We start from the raw sequence: 17,285 nt of genomic DNA on the forward strand, positions 1-17,285 counted from the left end.
TACTGTGACGGTCCTGTCCTTTGGCTGTTTCGTCTTTGTCCCGACGGATCTCTGTGTGTCATGCGTCGCAGCACCCCGTCTGAGCAGGGGTTTGAACGCTGTTCCTACGTGGGCAGAGCCACAGCTGAGGGCGGCTGAGCCCCGTGTGGCCGCGGACGCCGAGAAGGCGGCTGCAGTGTTATTCGCCCCCAGAACGTCTCGCCTTTCCTCCGAGCGCCCGGGTTGGGTTGGCGGTGCTGTGCTGTGAGACGCGCCCAGAGTGGACGTCCGTGTCCCTGCCCCCAGGACCTCGGGCGGGACGTCTGTCCCCAGAGTTGCGCGCTCGCTTTCCCCGCTGGCCCGTCCCCCCGTCCCCGCTGGAGGGTCCCCCTCCTTTTCTCGGGACATGAGGGAAAAAGGAGCAACAGGAACCAGAACGTGGAAGGTGCTTCCGGTTACGGACACCCCATTTATTGCTGCTGAGAGCCCTCCCGGCCTCAGGGGCTGCCCCTCGTGACTCCCCGTGACCCCTGCCGGTGCCCCGTGTGACTTACGTGGTCTGAGGTGGACTGGGGCCGCTCCCCGAACTAACCTGCCACGGGCCCACCATCCACGTGTCCTCGGGCCACAGCCGCCCTAGAACCCTATGTGTTCGGGGGAGACACAAGGCAGCAGAGAGCACACGCCTTTCCAGGAGGCGTGGGTCCCCCTCCGCCGCCCTCAGACGTGCACGTCCCTGTAGCAGGTGCACAGGGGCCTTGCAGGCGGGACGAGGAAAGACCGTCCGGGGGTCCATTCGCCCGCAGGTGGTCTGCCAGAGTGTCCAGCCGCTCAGCGAGCCTGGGGGCCTCGGAGACGGTGGGCGGTGGGCCTGTGGCCGCTAACGAACATTCCGGTTAACGCTCCAGGGCAGGGACCGCAAGCGCCTGCCCCCTGCTTGAGAACCGCTCCCTTTTGTGACATCAGATGCAAACGTTTTCACCTTGTGGTTCCAGAGCAGCGCTGGGGCTCCCCGCCCCTGTGACAAGGGCCCGGGGACCAGCAGAGGTGCGCCCAAGCCCTCCGGCCACCTTCGGGGCAGGGGCGGCCCGCTCCAGTGACCTGGGTCATCGTGGAGGCCTCGCTGGCAGGGCCCTGCACCCCCACCCGCTGCACAAAGCTGCCAGGCGGGCCCTGAATTAAGCCCCCTCCCAATCGGCCTCCCTCGCCTCCTCCGAGACACCAAGAAGGGACTGGCTGTTTGTCCTCCACTGACACGCCGGCCCCTGCTTTGCTGCCACCTGCCTGCGTCCCCTCCTCCGGGAGGCCCCCCACCCTACGCCCCACAGCCCGTGGGTGTCCCCGCTCCCACATCTCACCCCACTGAGGCCCCCGAGCTGCTGCCCCCTGGCCCGTGAGGACATCCCCCTGGCCCACGAGGACGCGGCCCCGCCCGGTGGCGTCAGGGAGGTGCCGGGGACGCCCCGCTGACTGCCCACCCCGCTGCTTCAGGCGTTCGAGGGCTCGGTCCTATTGGCCCAGGCACGTGACAGCCACCAGGAGTTTTGCGTCCCCGTTTGCATCGTGCCGGCCACCATTAGCAACAACGTCCCAGGCTCAGACATCTCCATGGGTTCTGACACTGGCCTCAATGTGTTGGTAGAGGTAAGGGGGCCCTGTCGCCCCTCTGGCGACACTGCCGGTCAGGCCGGATTCTAGGGACTTCCTCTTCCTGCCCGGACACGCGGGGCAAGGGGAGGAACCCCCCCGGGCCTGCAGGAGTAACGAGCCACAGTTCCCGTTACTTCCCGCGGGCCGGAGTTCACGTCACACCTTCCACGGCTGCGTGACCCTCCCTGTGGTGGGGAGGGCTGACCTTCATCGGCTAAACAGGGAGCCTCTTCCCGTGTCCTGGGTGGGGTCTGCACCCCTAGTCCCCGGAGGCCCTGCTGTCGCGCGGGTTTGTGCTCGCGCTCAGGACGACAGCCGGCCCGGACGTGGTGTCCGGGGAGGGCCTGGCGGGAGTCCGGGGGCACGCCACGGGGGTCAGGGGACTGCGAGGGTGAGCGCTGCGGGGGCAGCGGGGCACGGCCACGGCGTGGAACCACCCGTGGCCCGTGGTTGGGCAGTGGGGGGCGCTGCTCCCAGGGAGGGTGTCCCGTGCCGGAGGGTCCGGCGGGCTCTGCCCTGGCCCCGTCTGGTCCGTGTGGTCCGTGCTCGCCGAGGACTTGTCGCCCAGCGGCGGGCTGGTGTGGGGCGGTGGCCCGGGGTCGGCCGCGTCCTTGACGTTCGTGTGGCCCGGGCTCCCGCGCTTGCCACACAGAGCCCCCTGTCTGCCGGAGGCCCCGGGCACACGGCAGCTTGGGTCCCGGCTGGCGGTTCGGAGCTGGATCACGGTGAGGGGACGGGGGCCGCTGTCTCCGGGCCTCCGTCCCCAACGCGCTGTGCCGCAGCCTTTAGCTCGTGACACGTGCACCGTAGTGTCGTGCTCCTTTGCTCACCGAATTTGCTGCTGGGAGGGGAGCTCCTTCTGCTTCTGAGTAGGGCCACGGCCCCCGAGAGGCTCGTTCCCAGGCTGGCGGCTCCCACCCGTGACCTGCTTGGAGTTCTGTTTCTCCGTGGGTACGGTAGGCCCTCGGGCAGGCCACGAAGCGGCCACCGGCCACCGGCCACGGAGCGCGGCGAGGCTCCGGGGGTCGGGCCTCTGGTGCTCACGTGGCTCTGCCAGGGGTCTGTGCTGGGTGGGACCCACCACGCCCCTGCCCCGCCAGGTCTGGTCCCCCCAAGCCGCGCTCAGCAGACACCTCGTCCTGGGGGCTGTCTAACCTCCTAGCTCTTGGGCCCGGCAGGACCACGTCCTCACACCCAGGTCCACGGGCCCTTTTCTGTCTTCACTGTGCTCTCGGCTCCACCTTGTTTCCACGTGATGTGTGGTCTTGAAGCCCCGGTGAGGCGAAATGTTAGCCAGCGGGACCAGCCCAGGGATCGCGCTGGGAGAATCTTCCGGCTGCCCCTGCGGGGCGCCCACGGTTGGGAGGGGACGTTCCCACCATGAGCAGGCCAGGGGGTGTATCAGCACCCCTGGATTCCTCCTGCTCCCCACACAAGGCAGAGCGCCCCCCGCGTGTGCCACCAGCCCGGGACAGGGCTGCTGTCCATGCTGGTTTAGGAACCCGGGAGGGGGCGGCTGGCTGAAATAGCGGGGTCGGGACCCGGTGACGCTGGGGGCTCCTGTCCTCCAGACTCCACACCCCGGGAGCAGGGCCGGCCTGGGGAGCCCGGAGAGGGGCTCTGACCGGTACTCAAAGGTGCCGTTTTGGGGCCCGGCAAGGCTAGCGCTGGATCGGAGCGGTTGTCCCGGGCGGGCCCGGTGAGCGGCGCTGTGGCCCCCGGAGTGTGCATGGTGGTCCGGACTGGTGGGGCAGTGGGAAGGCGGTGGACAGGGGTCCCTGAGCCAGTGTCTCGAGGAGGGCCCGTGGGAGAGAGACCTGTAGGCCGAGGGTCTGTAAGGGTCCTCAGGACCTCGGTCGGGGAGCTGCTATCTGACCCAGAACACAGGTGCCCTCGCGTGACGTGCCGTTCACAGACAGAGTGACGATGCCCAAAACCCAAATGTCACGGGGAGCTTTTCGGAAGAACCCAACCGAACAGAAATTCCCACTGAGCCCCTCAGATGTCAGGGCGCCCGCGTCCCGTGGGGCCACGTGGGCAGCGGGGGTGAGCCGGTCCCAGGCGCCCCCTCCCCCCCCTCCCCGCGGTGGGCAGCGGCAGGGCCCGGGGGTGGGTGGGATGACCCGCGTCCTCCTCTGTGGCCAGACGTGTGACCGCATCAAGCAGTCGGCCAGCGGGACCAAGCGCCGCGTGTTCATCATCGAGACCATGGGGGGCTACTGCGGCTACCTGGCCAACATGGGGGCGCTCGCCGCCGGAGCCGACGCCGCCTACATCTTCGAAGAGCCCTTCGACATCCGCGATCTGCAGGTGCGTCCGTGCCACGGGGCCGCCGCGGGCGACAGGGAGGGCGCCTGACGAACGGAACACTCTTCCCTAGGCCAACGTGGAGCACCTGACCGAGAAAATGAAGACCACCATCCAGAGGGGACTCGTGCTCAGGTACGGACGCCGCCTCCTCGCCCCCGCCCCCCGCCCCGGCTTCTCACAACCATCCGGGTTCACGGTCTGAGCGCGCAGGGGCAGCAGTCCGGTCTCTGCCACGGTCCCGAAGAAACGCGGTAGTAATTGCGCGTTGCGTTAAAGTCACTGAAGGGCACGTTTTAAAAATTCACTTTTGCTTTGTAGTTTGCTTTGTGTTTACGATCTCACCAAGTCAAGTATGTGCTTAAGTCCCTGGCATCTGCAGGGAAGGGCGCGTGGAGCGCAACGGGACCGGCTGCCGTTGCAGGGTCACACCCTGAGCCCTGACCCACCCGCTGCCGTGTTCTGAGCCCCCCCCCACCCCTGTGCTCTGAACACCCCGCACGGTCACCGCCCCCACCCCCCCCCCCCCCGCGCTGAACACCCCCACCCGCGTGCTCTGAACACCCCCCCTCACCCCACCCACCCCCGCCGCTGAGCACCCCCTCCCCCACCCGCATGCTCTGAACACCCCCCTCTCACCCCACCGCCCCCCCCCCCCCGCGTGTTCTGAACACCTCCCGTCACCCCACACCCCCCCGCCGTTGAGCACCCCTTCCCCCACCCGCATGCTCTAAACAACCCCCCACCCACCCCCCGCATGCTCTAAACACCCCCCACCCACCCCCGCCGCTGAGCACCCCCTCCCCCACCCGCATGCTCTGAACACCCCGCACCCTCACCCCACACCCAACCCCTCATGCCCTGCCGCTGAGCAGTCCCTCCCCCACCCCTTCCTCCAAGCCAAGCCACCCCCTCCCCTACCCCTTTCCCCTGGATACCCCCCACCCTCACCCCCCCACCCCCACCGCTAAGCACCCCTCCCCCACCCGCGTGCTCTGAACACCCCGCACCCTCACCCCACCCCCGCTGCTGAGCACCCCTCCCCCCTCCCCCTGAACACCCCCCCTCACCCCCTCCCCCGCGTGCTCTGAACACCTCCCGTCACCCCACACCCCCCCGCCGTTGAGCACCCCTTCCCCCACCCACATGCTCTAAACACCCCCCCCACCCACCCCCCCCACCCCCGCCGCTGAGCACCCCCTCCCCCACCCGCGTGCTCTGAACACTCCCCACCCACCCCATGCTCTGAACAGCCCCCACCCTCACCCCACCCACCCACCGCTGTGCACCCCCACCCGTGTGCTCTGAACACCCCGCACCCTCACCCCACACCCACCCCCTCACGCCCTCCCGCTGAGGAGCCCCTCCCCCCACACCCTTGCAGGAACGAGAGCTGCAGCGAGCACTACACCACGGACTTCATCTACCACCTCTACTCCGAGGAGGGCAAGGGCGTGTTCGACTGCAGGAAGAACGTGCTGGGCCACATGCAGCAGGTGGGGCCGGGACACACGGCGACTTGTGGCCGCCGCCCCGGAGGCTCTGTACGGGGAGGCCTTGTTTGAGCCGAGGTGGGGAATGTGTGCTCGGAAGGTGGTTTTAATCCTGTTGGCGCTTCCTTCGCTAAGCGATGTTCTGTTGAAAAGCTGTACTAAACACCACCAGCTTTAGGAATTCTGTTGGGTACGGGGGGAAGGGCGCTGTACGGAAAGCTATCAACTTTCATACAGTCAAGTGCTTCCCTCAACACCGGGCCTTCCTACCTATTTATGGATCAACCGATCCTTGAGGTTTGCACGAAGTCGGAATGATCTTCGAGGAGTCTTGGGGTGGCTCTGATTTGCAGGCGTGCCCCAGAGGTCAAAGCTGGAGGCGGGTGTGGACCAAGGGTGGCATGCCTGTCCTGGTCCCGACACCTCCCACCCTCCAGACCCCCACCGGTATCTTAGGGGTTTTATTTTTTTTAATTTTTTGTCTTTAATTTTTTTTCTTTTTTTTTAATGTTTATTTTTGAGACAGAAAGACAGAGCGTGAGTGGGGGAGGGGCAGAGAGAGAGGGAGACACAGAATCCGAAGCAGACTCCAGGCTCTGAGCTGTCAGCACAGAGCCCGACGCGGGGCTAGAACTCACGGACTGTGAGATCATGACCTGAGCCGAAGTCAGATGCTTAACTGACTGAGCCACCCAGGCCCCCCTCTTAGGGGTTTTAACTTCGGGTCTACTCATTCCTCCAAAGGGCCCATCACCGTCCTCAACTTACGTGGCGACCTGGTGCCCATCTGTGTATTTTCGTGGACGCTACTGTCCCACAGAGGGGATCACATTCTTAAAGGAAACCGTGACCTGCTCCCCATCCCCAAATAACGATTAAGAAATCCTGAAAGAAGATTCTAATAATGAAGCCCGGGTTGCGCAGCCCAGGCTGGGGTGGGGGAGAGTACTGGGGTGCCGCCTCACAGGCTGGGCTCCGGCTACAGGCCCCGACTACACACAAGGAGGTAAAAACTTGCAAAAGCAAAACAGAAACCCCCAGAACTGCTGCTTACACAGTCTCCTGAAAATACGATGTCAGTTTTGCTCAATACTCGCGGCTCTCACGGCGGTTTTAAAATGACGTTTCCTGTGACTCTGATCGACAGGGTGGAGCACCTTCACCGTTTGACAGAAACTTTGGAACCAAGATCTCCGCCAGAGCCATGCAGTGGCTCAGCACAAAGCTAAAGGAGGCTCAGGGGAAAGGTACCGAGTGTCGGCGGGAGGGCGCAACCCCGCGCCGGGGAGGGGGGGCGCCTCTCCTGCTTCGGTTCGTCCCGCCTCGAGCCGCGCACGACACTCCCCGCTAGCCATCTGGCGTCGGGGTCGTGACCAGGGGTGTCCGAATCCATGCTGTCCCCTGCCGGGGAGTGGCGGAGGCGCTCAAGTGGCCGTGGGGCCTCCCTCCGCCACAGCCACGGAGAGCCGCGCACACGCTGGGCTGCGGTGGCAGGCCCCAGCACCTGACCCTCCCTTGTGTCTCCGACACTGATCCGGCTTGTACTTAGCACACCTGAGACTTGGATTCAGTCGTGACCGTTCTTTTCGGCGAAAACCAGGAAGTGGCAGGTGCCTGGGCCGTTTGCGCCTTCCAAGCCGGAGTGTGTCCTTCCCGCACGGTCCACTCCCTCCCACCAGGGGGAGGCCTCAGGATCGCAGAACCATTGTTTCCTGGAGTCCCGCCACCTGGCACGAAACCTTCAAAGGCTCTCGTAGTTTAGCGCATATAAGCCCGCAGCGTGCGTGGCCCTCTGACGTCGCGTTGGGGGTTGCAGATTTGCCGCGTGGGTGTGCGCGTGTCTGGGGTTCCGGCGCTGGAACCCCGCCCCCGCCCCCGGGTCCCGCTGGCATGCACGGTCCGGCAGGGTAGACGTGCTCGCCAGCCACAGGCTCACCCTCGGGGTGTGCGATTTCCCCGTCACTTTCGGACGACTGCCGTGCTGTGGGTACGAGGCAGCTTTGCTGTGGCGTCGAGGCGACCTTCCAAAGCGATGAAGGAAATGCCCGGTTCCCTCATGTTTACCTCAAGGTCTTGCTGTTCCGTGGGCTTTCAGTACTTTCGTCTCTTAACGAAGTCCTCCGAATCTTTATGCAGCCGGTATACTTTTTCCTTTACGATCGGAGCTTTTTTTTCTAAAGCCTCCTTCTATGTCAATGTGTTTGATCCACTGGAGTTGATAGGAAGCGTCAGGTCTGAGTTCATTTTCGTGTGGAGAGTCACGTGGGTGCCATGTGAGAAGGGTCTAGTCTCCATCACAGACCGGCTATGTGTAAACTTACCGGGACCATCTGGGTTACTGGAGTCACCCTGGGGCACTCGGTAACTGACCCCTGCAGCGTTCAGGTTTATGGACAATTACGGATAAGCCGGTCCTCCTTCCACTTTCCAGCCATTCTTGGCCTTGTGAGCTGGCACAGAAATAGAATCCGATTGTTAGGGCCCACCAAAAACTCTGTGGGGTTTTTTGAGAGAATTACATTTAATCAAGAATTTGCAGGTAGAATTGACATTACAAAAATTTTTTTAACGTTTATTTTTGAGACAGAGCATGAACGGGGGAGGGTCAGAGAGAGAGGGAGACACAGAATGCGAAGCAGGCTCCGGGCTCCGAGCTGTCAGCACAGAGCCCGATGTGGGGCTCGCAACTCAGGAGCCGTGAGATCATGACCTGGGCCACAGTCGGACGCCCAACCGACGGAGCCCCCCCAGGCGCCCCTTATCTCTTATTAAAGCATAAAGATCTTGCATATCTTCTGCTAAGTTTACTCCTAACTTCTTGATATTTTAAAAAAATATAAGGTTTTGTTTCTTTTGTTTTACGAATTGCTGACATACAGAAATACGGTTGTAAACGGAGCATATGATCAGTAATGTTTTTCACACTCTTAGGTCGTAGATCTGTTTTTCACATCCATGGACATCTTTCCGTGTGCATACAAACTTACATTCGCGGGTGTGCGTTTTACTCCAGAGAACTCTGAAGAGCTGCTGTGATGGCGGGATTCCTGCCAAGGCTTCGGCCCCAGTGAGAACAGGGGACACTGTCAGTGCTCCTTGACGAAGCATCACTGTCCTCTGAGGTCTCTCTGCAGTTAACGTTTGCTGTTGGTCTTTGGTAAACTTCTGATACTTGAGGCTACTGGTGTTCACTACGTGTTCGTTTGGTCACAAAAGGATACTCTGCCTTTTTCGTATCTTATGAAACCATCTCGTAAGCCAAAATGGTATAAAGTGAAGAAGCGATTCATTTATGCCAGAAAATTCCTGAGCATTCCTAGACCCACCCCCACCCCCGACCACTTAGGACACACACGCTGCTAAGGGTGCACGAAAGAAATTGAAGTGAAGCCCAGAGGACACACAGCTCAAGGCTCGCATGGCTGGCGTGCGGGTGTCATGTGCGTGTCCCAGGGAAGGCGCCCGGTGGCACCAGTCTCGCTGCCCCTGCCCACTCCCTGCAAAACAAAGTTCAACGCTCTTTGCACTTTTTGTCATTTTTTTTGTAAAAGAAAAAATCTTTGGTTTTTAGTTAACGGAAACAGGTACCAACGCGGTCTTTCGTAAAAGCAGGGTAGCTGCACACACTTTTGTGTAGACCGAGGTCGTCGCGTGCCTTTTCTGCACCTGATTTCCTGCTCCCTGGCCCTGCACAGGCCGGTGTGCAATATCCTGTGATGGCCTTCCCCTTCGGTGATGTCCCCGCTGTCCTGTCCCCGGCAGGTGCGGGGTGCCAGCCTGCTCTGTCGTAGGAGGCTGTGGGGGCTCCCTGCAGAAATCAGAGACGGGAGTTTTGCCCTGCTTTCTGGAGGGCTGAGACCCCACCCCCTCAAGCCTCCTGCTTCCGTCGTAGGGAGAGTGGAGCACGGTTTCCCTGAAGTTTACAGAGCTGCTCCTGCTGTCTTTAATCTGTTCTGGAAGCTCTATTCTAGGAATTTTCTGGTGCCTGTGGCGCTCATAACCCCCTTTTACTGCAGATGCTGGTTACTTGTGTGGGTGCCTGTCCTCGCCCCGTCTTCCTGACCAGGCTGACTAGATCTCTGCGTTTATTACCAACGTTTAAGAACCAGTAATGCAAATACATCCAGCCTGGCTTTAGTCTCAAAGAACCGACTCCGGTTTTGGTTCTTTCCACGACCGTCGGTTTCGTACATTTCTTGTCTGGGGTCTTCTTTTCCCAGTCCCCCGAGGACGCTCATGCCCTCAACTTCCAGCTGGTCTCGTAGGTGCCCTCGTGAGCCTCCACCTCCCGGTAACATTTCACCCAGGCCGTGGGTGAAACAACTTTCTGCAGTTGATGCCAGTGTTCCGATTCCAGCATTTAGGGAGACACTCAGCCCCAACTCTTAGGGCGCTCCCTTCCGGGTTCTGCACTCTGGGGGCGATCGCTAAGTGCAGGTAACGGCAGCGCTTGGGTTGAGTGTGTGAGAGGAGGCCACGCCCCCACCCACTTTCTCATCTCTGCCCTCCGCCCCTGGCATGGTCGTGTGCAGTGGTCCCCCAGGACTTGTCCCACCTCGTCAGAAGCCCTGCGAGAGATCGGGGGCCTCGCCTCCTGCTCAGAGGTGGGGTGGGGTAGGGGCACCAGGCATCAGTTCTCTGCCCCGCACCCCTCCTCCCTCGCTGCTCCTTCTGTCCTCGATGTGACGGATCGTTTGCTCTGACACCACTTATTTTACAGGAAAAAGGTTTGTGACCGATGATTCCATTTGCGTGCTGGGAATAAGCAAAAGAAACCTTCTTTTCCAACCTGTGGCACAACTGAAGAAGGAAACGGACTTTGAGTAAGTAAATAAAACCGCGCGCGTAAACCTTACTGCCCTTAGAAGCGTGAGCGACAGAGGGACACCGCTGCTGGGGTCAAGGTCAACAACTCGTGATCGTAAGTGACTCGGAATTAACACGAGACGTAGAAGCGGCAGGATTTCTAGGAGCGTACAGAACGGTTTCGCGGACCTCATGAAACCGCTCGACCGTCCACGCCTCCCTGGGCCGCCTCGGCTGGCGCGGGCAGTCCTCACGGCCGCTTCCTCCCGTCCGCAGGCACCGGATCCCCAAGGAGCAGTGGTGGCTGAAGCTGCGGCCGCTCATGAAGATCCTGGCCAAGTACAAGGCCAGCTACGAGGTGTCCGACCCCGGCCAGCTGGAGCACGTGCACCACCGAGGCCACGAGGAGCCTGCCGCCATCTAGACGCCGCCGGCCCGCACCGCCCGGCTGGCGCGGCTTCCGACTTCCCGTTTACCGCCCGTTTTTGTAACACTTAAGTTATTTATCGGCACTTCGCGTGAGTTCTGCTGACATTAACACCCGGTCACAGAGCCCCCCGTCCTGTCTCCCTCTCCCCGCGGACCCCAAAGCTCCAGCACGACTTGTCTGCTGCGTCCCCTACTGTTTCCCGCTTTCAGATGTGTATCCAGTAGAATTAAACGTTTGGCTAAAACTCCAACCATGGGACTCAATTGAGTTTTTTAGGTAGGCACTTAAATCCTCAGGATAAAGGTTTTGTCGGCAGTTTCGTGGGCAGGTATTGACGGAGTGTTTTGACAGGGATCAGTGCACGTTCCAAGTCATCGCGGGCAACAGAGATGCCGCTTTGACACACGGTACCCTTGCCAGGTGCATGGAGGTGGCCCAAGTCCCAAAGTGACTCCACACGTGGAGTAAGTGATAGAAACTGGGAATGTGTCTTCAGAACGAGGTGAGCTCACACAGCGGACTTCATTCCCAGCCGCACACTGACGCCAAGGTTCTCCTACCCAAGAAGCAAGTCAGTGTCCGGTGGGACCCACGCTCGGGGCCGTGGGCAGTCACAGGCAGAGGGACGGCCCTGCTTCCCTGAGGGCAGTAAGATGGTCACCTCACATCTGTGTTCAGTGAAGAGCATTCCTGCCTGTTCTGTCGTCTAGAGACGCGAAATGACCCAGGCTACAGACCCGAATGCAGGAAAGGCATCGTCCGGAGATCTGCTGAGGGGCGGAGAGGCAGACGGGGACCAGCACCCAGTGCGCTTTCTGTCTGAAATATGCACAGTGAGCAACACGGGAGACGGTGGGAGAAGGGTAATGCTTACCAGGCCGCCCTGGGTATCACCCATCTGTTCCAGACTTTTCCACGGGGCCCGGCTGTGACCACACTGGTTCACACATCAATGCACGTCGGATACCTCTGTTCACTTACTCATTTTTTAATAAGGGCCCCAGGAGTTCCTGTAGCAAAAGGTCATTTAAAATAATGACTAAAGAAAGTACGGGTGAATCAGAGTTGCCCTTTATTTTTAAATTTTTAAAATAAATACTCCATGATTTGTAGATGAAATAAGCACTTAGACGAGGAGAAATTCTGAGTTATAATCTGTGTGTCTCTAGCACTGAATACACCATCATGATCAGGTCTTTCCTTCTAAGAGAGGAGTTTGGTCTGACCGGCCACACAAGAGTGACACATGACCAAGATGGGGGAGGGAGGGACAGTAACTTTCCCACCTTTCAAGTTAAATTAGCTCAGGCTTCCCTTCAAGGGCCGCGCCTGCCTGTCGTCCCGTCCCACTCCCAAGCACGGACGTGTCATCTGACTATCCATGACGGGTCCTTAGCGATTTTTGCGTTCTCCGGTCCGAGCAGGGCCAGGCCACGCGTGCCCCTCCCGACGCTGAGGTACCTGGAGGGGGGGTGGGGGTAGGTCAGGGTCAGGGCCATGCCCACACGGGCCGCAGGCTCTGGACACTCGTCACGCGGCACTTACTTGTCACTCACGGCGACGAGACTGTCGTGGCTGACGGCAAACAGCCGCTCCCGGTGCACCTGCTTCAGCTCGTCCGAGACGCCGTACAGGAAGTGCTCCAGCCCTGCGGGCATCAGAAAAGCCAGTTCCCGCGCTGACCTGCTCCAAGGGCACCCGGCAGACACTCTTCCAGCAAAGGTCAAGCTGTTGCGTGGCCCCTTCCCGCAAAGCCTGTCCCCCCGCCAGGGGCGGAAGCCACGCTGAGGGGGGGTGCCCCTCTGGCACCTCCCCCGGCACCCCTGAGCCTCAGACCACTCAAGCCCTGGAGTGATGGAGCCCCCGGCCCCCGCCCGAGTGTGTGTGTCACCGAGGAGGCGGGGACCTGGCAGAGCTCAGACCGTGTCCGTCAGGAACGGCAAATACCTCTGTCTGAAGGAGGCACAGGGGCGTCCACGGAGGCGAAGACGGAGAGCTTGGCCTCGTCGATGTCCTGCTGTGTGAATCGCCCAGCCTTAGCCCAGTCGACGGCCTTCGCAAAAGACTGGAGCGTTTCTGTCGAATGCGGGTCCCTAGGAGGCCAGAGAGACTCATGCGTTCGCCCTTTCACCCTTACACCCCCTGATTTCACAAACAGGAAACCACGTGGACGGGGAAGAAGGCTCACGCAGACCAGACACGCTGAGGATGCTTGGATAAAGCCCTCAGTTCCTTAAGGAGCACCCAGAATGTCTCATAAGCAGCCGTAAGCGGGCCAGTCTGCAAGGACAGCCGGGGAGCCCTCCCCGCTCTGCGCACAAGTCCTTGAGGCCCCATGGGACCTGGGGGAGGCGGGGGCGGCAAACTCCTCCTTCCAGCAGATTTCTAACTCGGGTCCGCAGAAACTCAGGAACCGCTCTAAGGAAAGGGCGGGAGCAGTCAGGGCACGACAGCTCCACGCCTGGCACCCACACCGGGCCTCTGGGATCGCTGGGAGCCCGGAAAGCTCTCAGCTCCAGTCCTCGGTAACTAAATCTTGATCTCGGGTAACCGCAGTATTTAAGCCAAAAGGTTTCCCGTCAGTACTGCGTCTCCTAGACACGAACAACCCAGAGGACACTGCCGGGTGTGGTTTTGCGTCCAAGAAGCGAGAAACAAGGGGAAACGCTTCTCTTTCAGAGGCTCGCCCGCCGCGTACGCGCAGCCCTTGGGTGGTGAGCGGGGCCAGTGGCGGGGAGCGCGGGGCCCACTCACCGGTAGGAGTAAAACGTGAACATCCCGTCGCGGCCGAGTCTAGCGCCTGCGCCGTAAGCACCGCCCTTCTCTCGGATTTCTGTGTGCAAGAACTTGGCCGTCATGAGACGCGCGAGGACCTTGAGGCTGAGACGGATTGAAGACCGCGTGTTACAACCGTACCCTTCCCGCCAGAAGGCTCTCACTTAACAGACAGTGAGACATGCTACACCTTCCCCTTCTCTAAGGCCGAGAACACACACGGGGAGAAAAATCTGACATGAATTTTCAAACGGGGGCTGCGGGGAGAGGTGGGGAGAGGGGTGGGGGCATCCCTCTCGACTTGGAACAGCGCACAGGGGGCACTGAAGGTCTCATCATGTGAGGTCACGAACCTCATCGCTCGGGCACACGTACAGACCCTCGTTCATCTAAACCCCCACCTGCCATCTCTCTCGCTCTCTCCCGAAACACGGGGATCTCTTCAGTACGTTTCTACGGGGACCCTCCCTGAGAAAACACTCCAACAGAGCGAGTTCTACCAGTGGGTCCCACATTCCTGTTGGGGGCTCACGTCCTGGGAGAGCGAGCTGGAAGCTTCCAGCAGGCATCCTCACAGGACAGAGAGCGGCCACACCCGGAGCCCCTGGCCCTCCACACGTTATCTGGAGAAGTGAAAGGGTGCCCCGCCCGGACAGCGGTGGGGGAGGTGCTCGCCTCGTGGGCGTTCCGGGCCAGACCTGGGCAGACGGGCTCCCCGCATCCCAGCAGGGACCGGGGGTTCACCCCCATGTGTTGTCAAATATTCTGTGTTATATAAGGAACACAAGTTCACAGTTGGAAAACTGTAAAATACAAAGGAAAGGGGAAAAACGATACTCCTCCTCCCCAAGAGTGCTTACAACATGGTCGTGCTTTAAATGTACTTAAGAGTAGAAGTGCGTGGCCTGGTCTGCGTGGCTTAGTGTACAGAGCACAAGTTCAGTTCCTACGAACGTAGACCCCCCTCTCCCTCGAGCCCAGCAGCAGCCCTGTGCCCTCCTGGGCCCTCCTCGCCCTCCCCGCCCTCCCGGGCCCCGCACCTGGCGTGGTCCGGGTCCGTGTAGGGGGCGGTCCTCACGCATTCGCCCACGTGGTTCACGGGGAAGGGGAGCAGGAAGTGTGTCTTCATCTGGTGTGGTTTGAAGGTGGGGTCCTGAGGAGACAGGAGTGGCCGTGCTGGCTCCCACTCGCAGGCTCACGGCCAAGGGCAGCGCGCTGACCCCCGTCACTCCTCACAGCCTCTTGCTTTACGATGAAATGTCCCAACCCCGACCCAAGGAACACGTAGTTCCTCAACTAGGAGCATTCCCTCCTACGTGGTCTCCACCCAGCCCGCTGCGTGACCCCGTCTTTGCATTCGTCCCCAGAAACACGTTAAGTCTTCGTATCTGTGATGACCCACACCACCGTCACAGCCCCTGAGGCAGCGTGGGAGGGGCCGCAGCGCCGGCTGCACAGTTCGCGGTGAAGGCGGCCGGCCGGGACGCCACAGGAGCACAAGGCCCCCGGGACGTGTCCCCCACACCAGCAGGGCACGCACAGGCCGCGCTGCCCCTCCCAGGTGACCGGGGCCGTGTGAACTTACCGTGATCAGCTTCCTTAGGACTCGGGGGCCGCTAATGTGCGTGCTTCCACTGGACCCACTGGGGGCGGGTTTCTGAAAATACAGTTTCCAAGAGAAGTGAGAAAGCCCCCAAACTCACCTGATACACTTCAGGTCTGGTCACGAAAATTCAGAGCCAGTGACAGGCGTGAGGGCACACATGCTAAGTGTTTTAAACCAGTGTAATGTCTGCAGGTCCTCAGAGCCTCAGGGAGAGGCAAGGCTGTTGCTGGAAGACAGGCCGACCAGTCCTGACCGGGGAAAGGGCACAGGGACACAGCGAAGGGGGACACAGGGACACGGCGAAGAGTCCCGTCTGCAAAGCCTGTGGATGGTCACCCTTCCCTGCACGAAGATGCACTCTGCAGGCTAACAGAGCAGACTGGCCTCTGCCTGGGAGGCCGGGACAAACGTCCGCGCGATACAGAGTCCCCTTGAGGGGCCTTGCCAGCAGCCGGGAGACCCGCCTGAGCGGGAGGGTTTCTGGCTGCTCTCCCGCTAGCACAGAGGCTCTCAAACCCACTGCTTTTCCGCATCAGGAAAGCGCCCACTGCAAAGGCCCACGTGACAAGAAGGGAACGCAGGATGGAAGGCCAGACTGTGGGGTTTGAATTAAGCTCTGACCTGGGTTGACACTGGGCAAGCTACTTAACCCTGCTGTCCTCTGCTCCCTCCCCTCAACGGGACATGGTGTCCACACTCAGGACGGGGGCAGCTGCAGATGTAAGCACTGGGGCCCACACCCAGCGAGGGCTCACCTCGACCACGGACAGGTGCCCCGGCTTCCACTCTGCCTTACTCCGACCAACGTTTCGAACAAACTTTTCGACCTCTTTTTCTGCCAGAGACATCTGCTGAGGCGTAGCATTCACGGAGCATCTGTTCAAAAAGCCATACATACGTAGGAAAGCTTTACTGAAAAAATAAAACACTTTTACTAATTCATCACGTTTTGTATGAATAACACAAAGGAGTGAATACTACGTATTTACTTTTTGTATCAAATAATGTTTCAACTGTTAAAGAGAAACAGTAGCCAAATACAGAAGTAATAGAGCCGTCTTCTCCAAAAAGGCTCCCCCGTTATTTCAGTGCTGCAGGTGGGGACCAGCTGTCAGGACATAGTGACCGCACACCTGACACTGACTGAACTGTGTCCTCGTCCCTTAAGGAGAACACACAACGTATCGCCATCTGCCAAGGGCTAACATTATCTGAAAGTGGAAAACCTAAATTACTGTCTAGGAGGAAAATCAATTTGAAAACATGAACCGGTCATTAAAGCGGAGAAGTTTAAGTTGCCAAGGAATTACCATGCTCTCCCAAACGATTCTCACACAAGTCTCAATTCCACGGCACCACAAACCCTGCTATCACGTACCAGTCGCTTGAAAGGTCCAGACCACAGACGCTGTCCCTCTTTTCCTTTGGACCCTAGCCCCTGAGCTACTGTCACTAACAGTAGGGACACCCGGATCGGCGCTAACTGTCCCAGACGCTACACCAGTTGCTTCGCACACAGTCGTTCATTCCCTGCCATGAATACGCAAAGCAGTGTTTTATGGAGAAGGAAACAGAAGGTCCGAGTGGTCACAGTGCTTAAGACACCTGCCCTCCCAGGGATGCCTGGGTGGCTCAGTCGGTTTAAGTGTCCGACTTCGGCTCAGGTCATGATCTCACGGTCCTCGAGTTCGAGCCCCGCATCGGGCACTGTGCTGACAGCTCGGAGCCTGGAGATGCTTCGGATTCTGTGTCTCCCTCTCTCTCTCTGCCCCTCCCTTGCTTGTGCTCTTTCTCTCTCTCTCAAAGGTAAATAAACATGAAGACAATTTTTTCTGAGGACAACTGTCTTCCCAGTGGTCGGGGAGAACCTGCCGTGATTCCTGAGGACCAAAGGGGAAGACACTGGGGAGCTCTAGAAAGAACTAGAGGCTAATCTAGATCTGTGTCCTTGACAGTGAGATGCCAAAAATACACCGTGTCAGTCATTTTAAAATTCCCTTCATGCTCAGGGCCGACTGACAGTCACCGGTGCCACGGCTTCACTCATCCCGTCAGGCACCTGTTCTCACGAGAGACACTGCGTGTTTACTCTGGTCTCGAGCGAGCGGACCTTCCCTCGGGCTCACCGACTGCTTGCTTATGGAGCATCTGCGGTTTTACTTCTGGAACCACCGTAACTAAACGTGTGCAAGAAGTCTACTTTGCAGTTGCAGGGTTAAATTAGCTTGCTTCCTCCCCA

The 17,285-nt window shown here is 59.9% G+C and overlaps 2 protein-coding genes across 6 annotated transcripts in view; one reads left to right on the top strand and one right to left on the bottom strand.

The window, feature by feature from the left end:
* PFKP (phosphofructokinase, platelet) overlaps positions 1-10,915 on the top strand; it is a 54,780-nt gene extending 43,865 nt beyond the window's left edge. For 2 of the 4 annotated variants that reach the window (XM_078450496.2, XM_078450498.2), the window contains 7 exons: positions 1,471-1,623; positions 3,775-3,939; positions 4,010-4,071; positions 5,321-5,432; positions 6,577-6,676; positions 10,150-10,252; positions 10,512-10,915. In XM_078450496.2, the coding sequence (XP_078306622.1) occupies positions 1,471-1,623; positions 3,775-3,939; positions 4,010-4,071; positions 5,321-5,432; positions 6,577-6,676; positions 10,150-10,252; positions 10,512-10,659 (843 nt within the window). In that variant the 3' untranslated portion in view covers positions 10,660-10,915. The remainder of the gene's footprint in view (positions 1-1,470; positions 1,624-3,774; positions 3,940-4,009; positions 4,072-5,320; positions 5,433-6,576; positions 6,677-10,149; positions 10,253-10,511) is intronic. The other 2 variants (XM_078450497.2, XM_078450499.2) reach the window with 1 other exon arrangement.
* An 805-nt stretch (positions 10,916-11,720) lies between these two features.
* Positions 11,721-17,285, bottom strand: part of PITRM1 (pitrilysin metallopeptidase 1) — a 43,326-nt gene continuing 37,761 nt past the window's right edge. For both annotated transcript variants that reach the window (XM_060659398.3, XM_060659399.3), the window contains 7 exons: positions 15,802-15,922; positions 15,026-15,097; positions 14,481-14,593; positions 13,420-13,545; positions 12,613-12,758; positions 12,211-12,313; positions 11,721-12,126 (listed from right to left, as the gene is read on the bottom strand). In XM_060659398.3, the coding sequence (XP_060515381.3) occupies positions 12,033-12,126; positions 12,211-12,313; positions 12,613-12,758; positions 13,420-13,545; positions 14,481-14,593; positions 15,026-15,097; positions 15,802-15,922 (775 nt within the window). In that variant the 3' untranslated portion in view covers positions 11,721-12,032. The remainder of the gene's footprint in view (positions 12,127-12,210; positions 12,314-12,612; positions 12,759-13,419; positions 13,546-14,480; positions 14,594-15,025; positions 15,098-15,801; positions 15,923-17,285) is intronic.

This window comes from Panthera onca, chromosome B4 (assembly GCF_046562875.1).
Source record: "Panthera onca isolate mPanOnc1 chromosome B4, mPanOnc1 haplotype 2, whole genome shotgun sequence".
Taxonomy (NCBI): Eukaryota; Metazoa; Chordata; class Mammalia; order Carnivora; family Felidae; genus Panthera; species Panthera onca.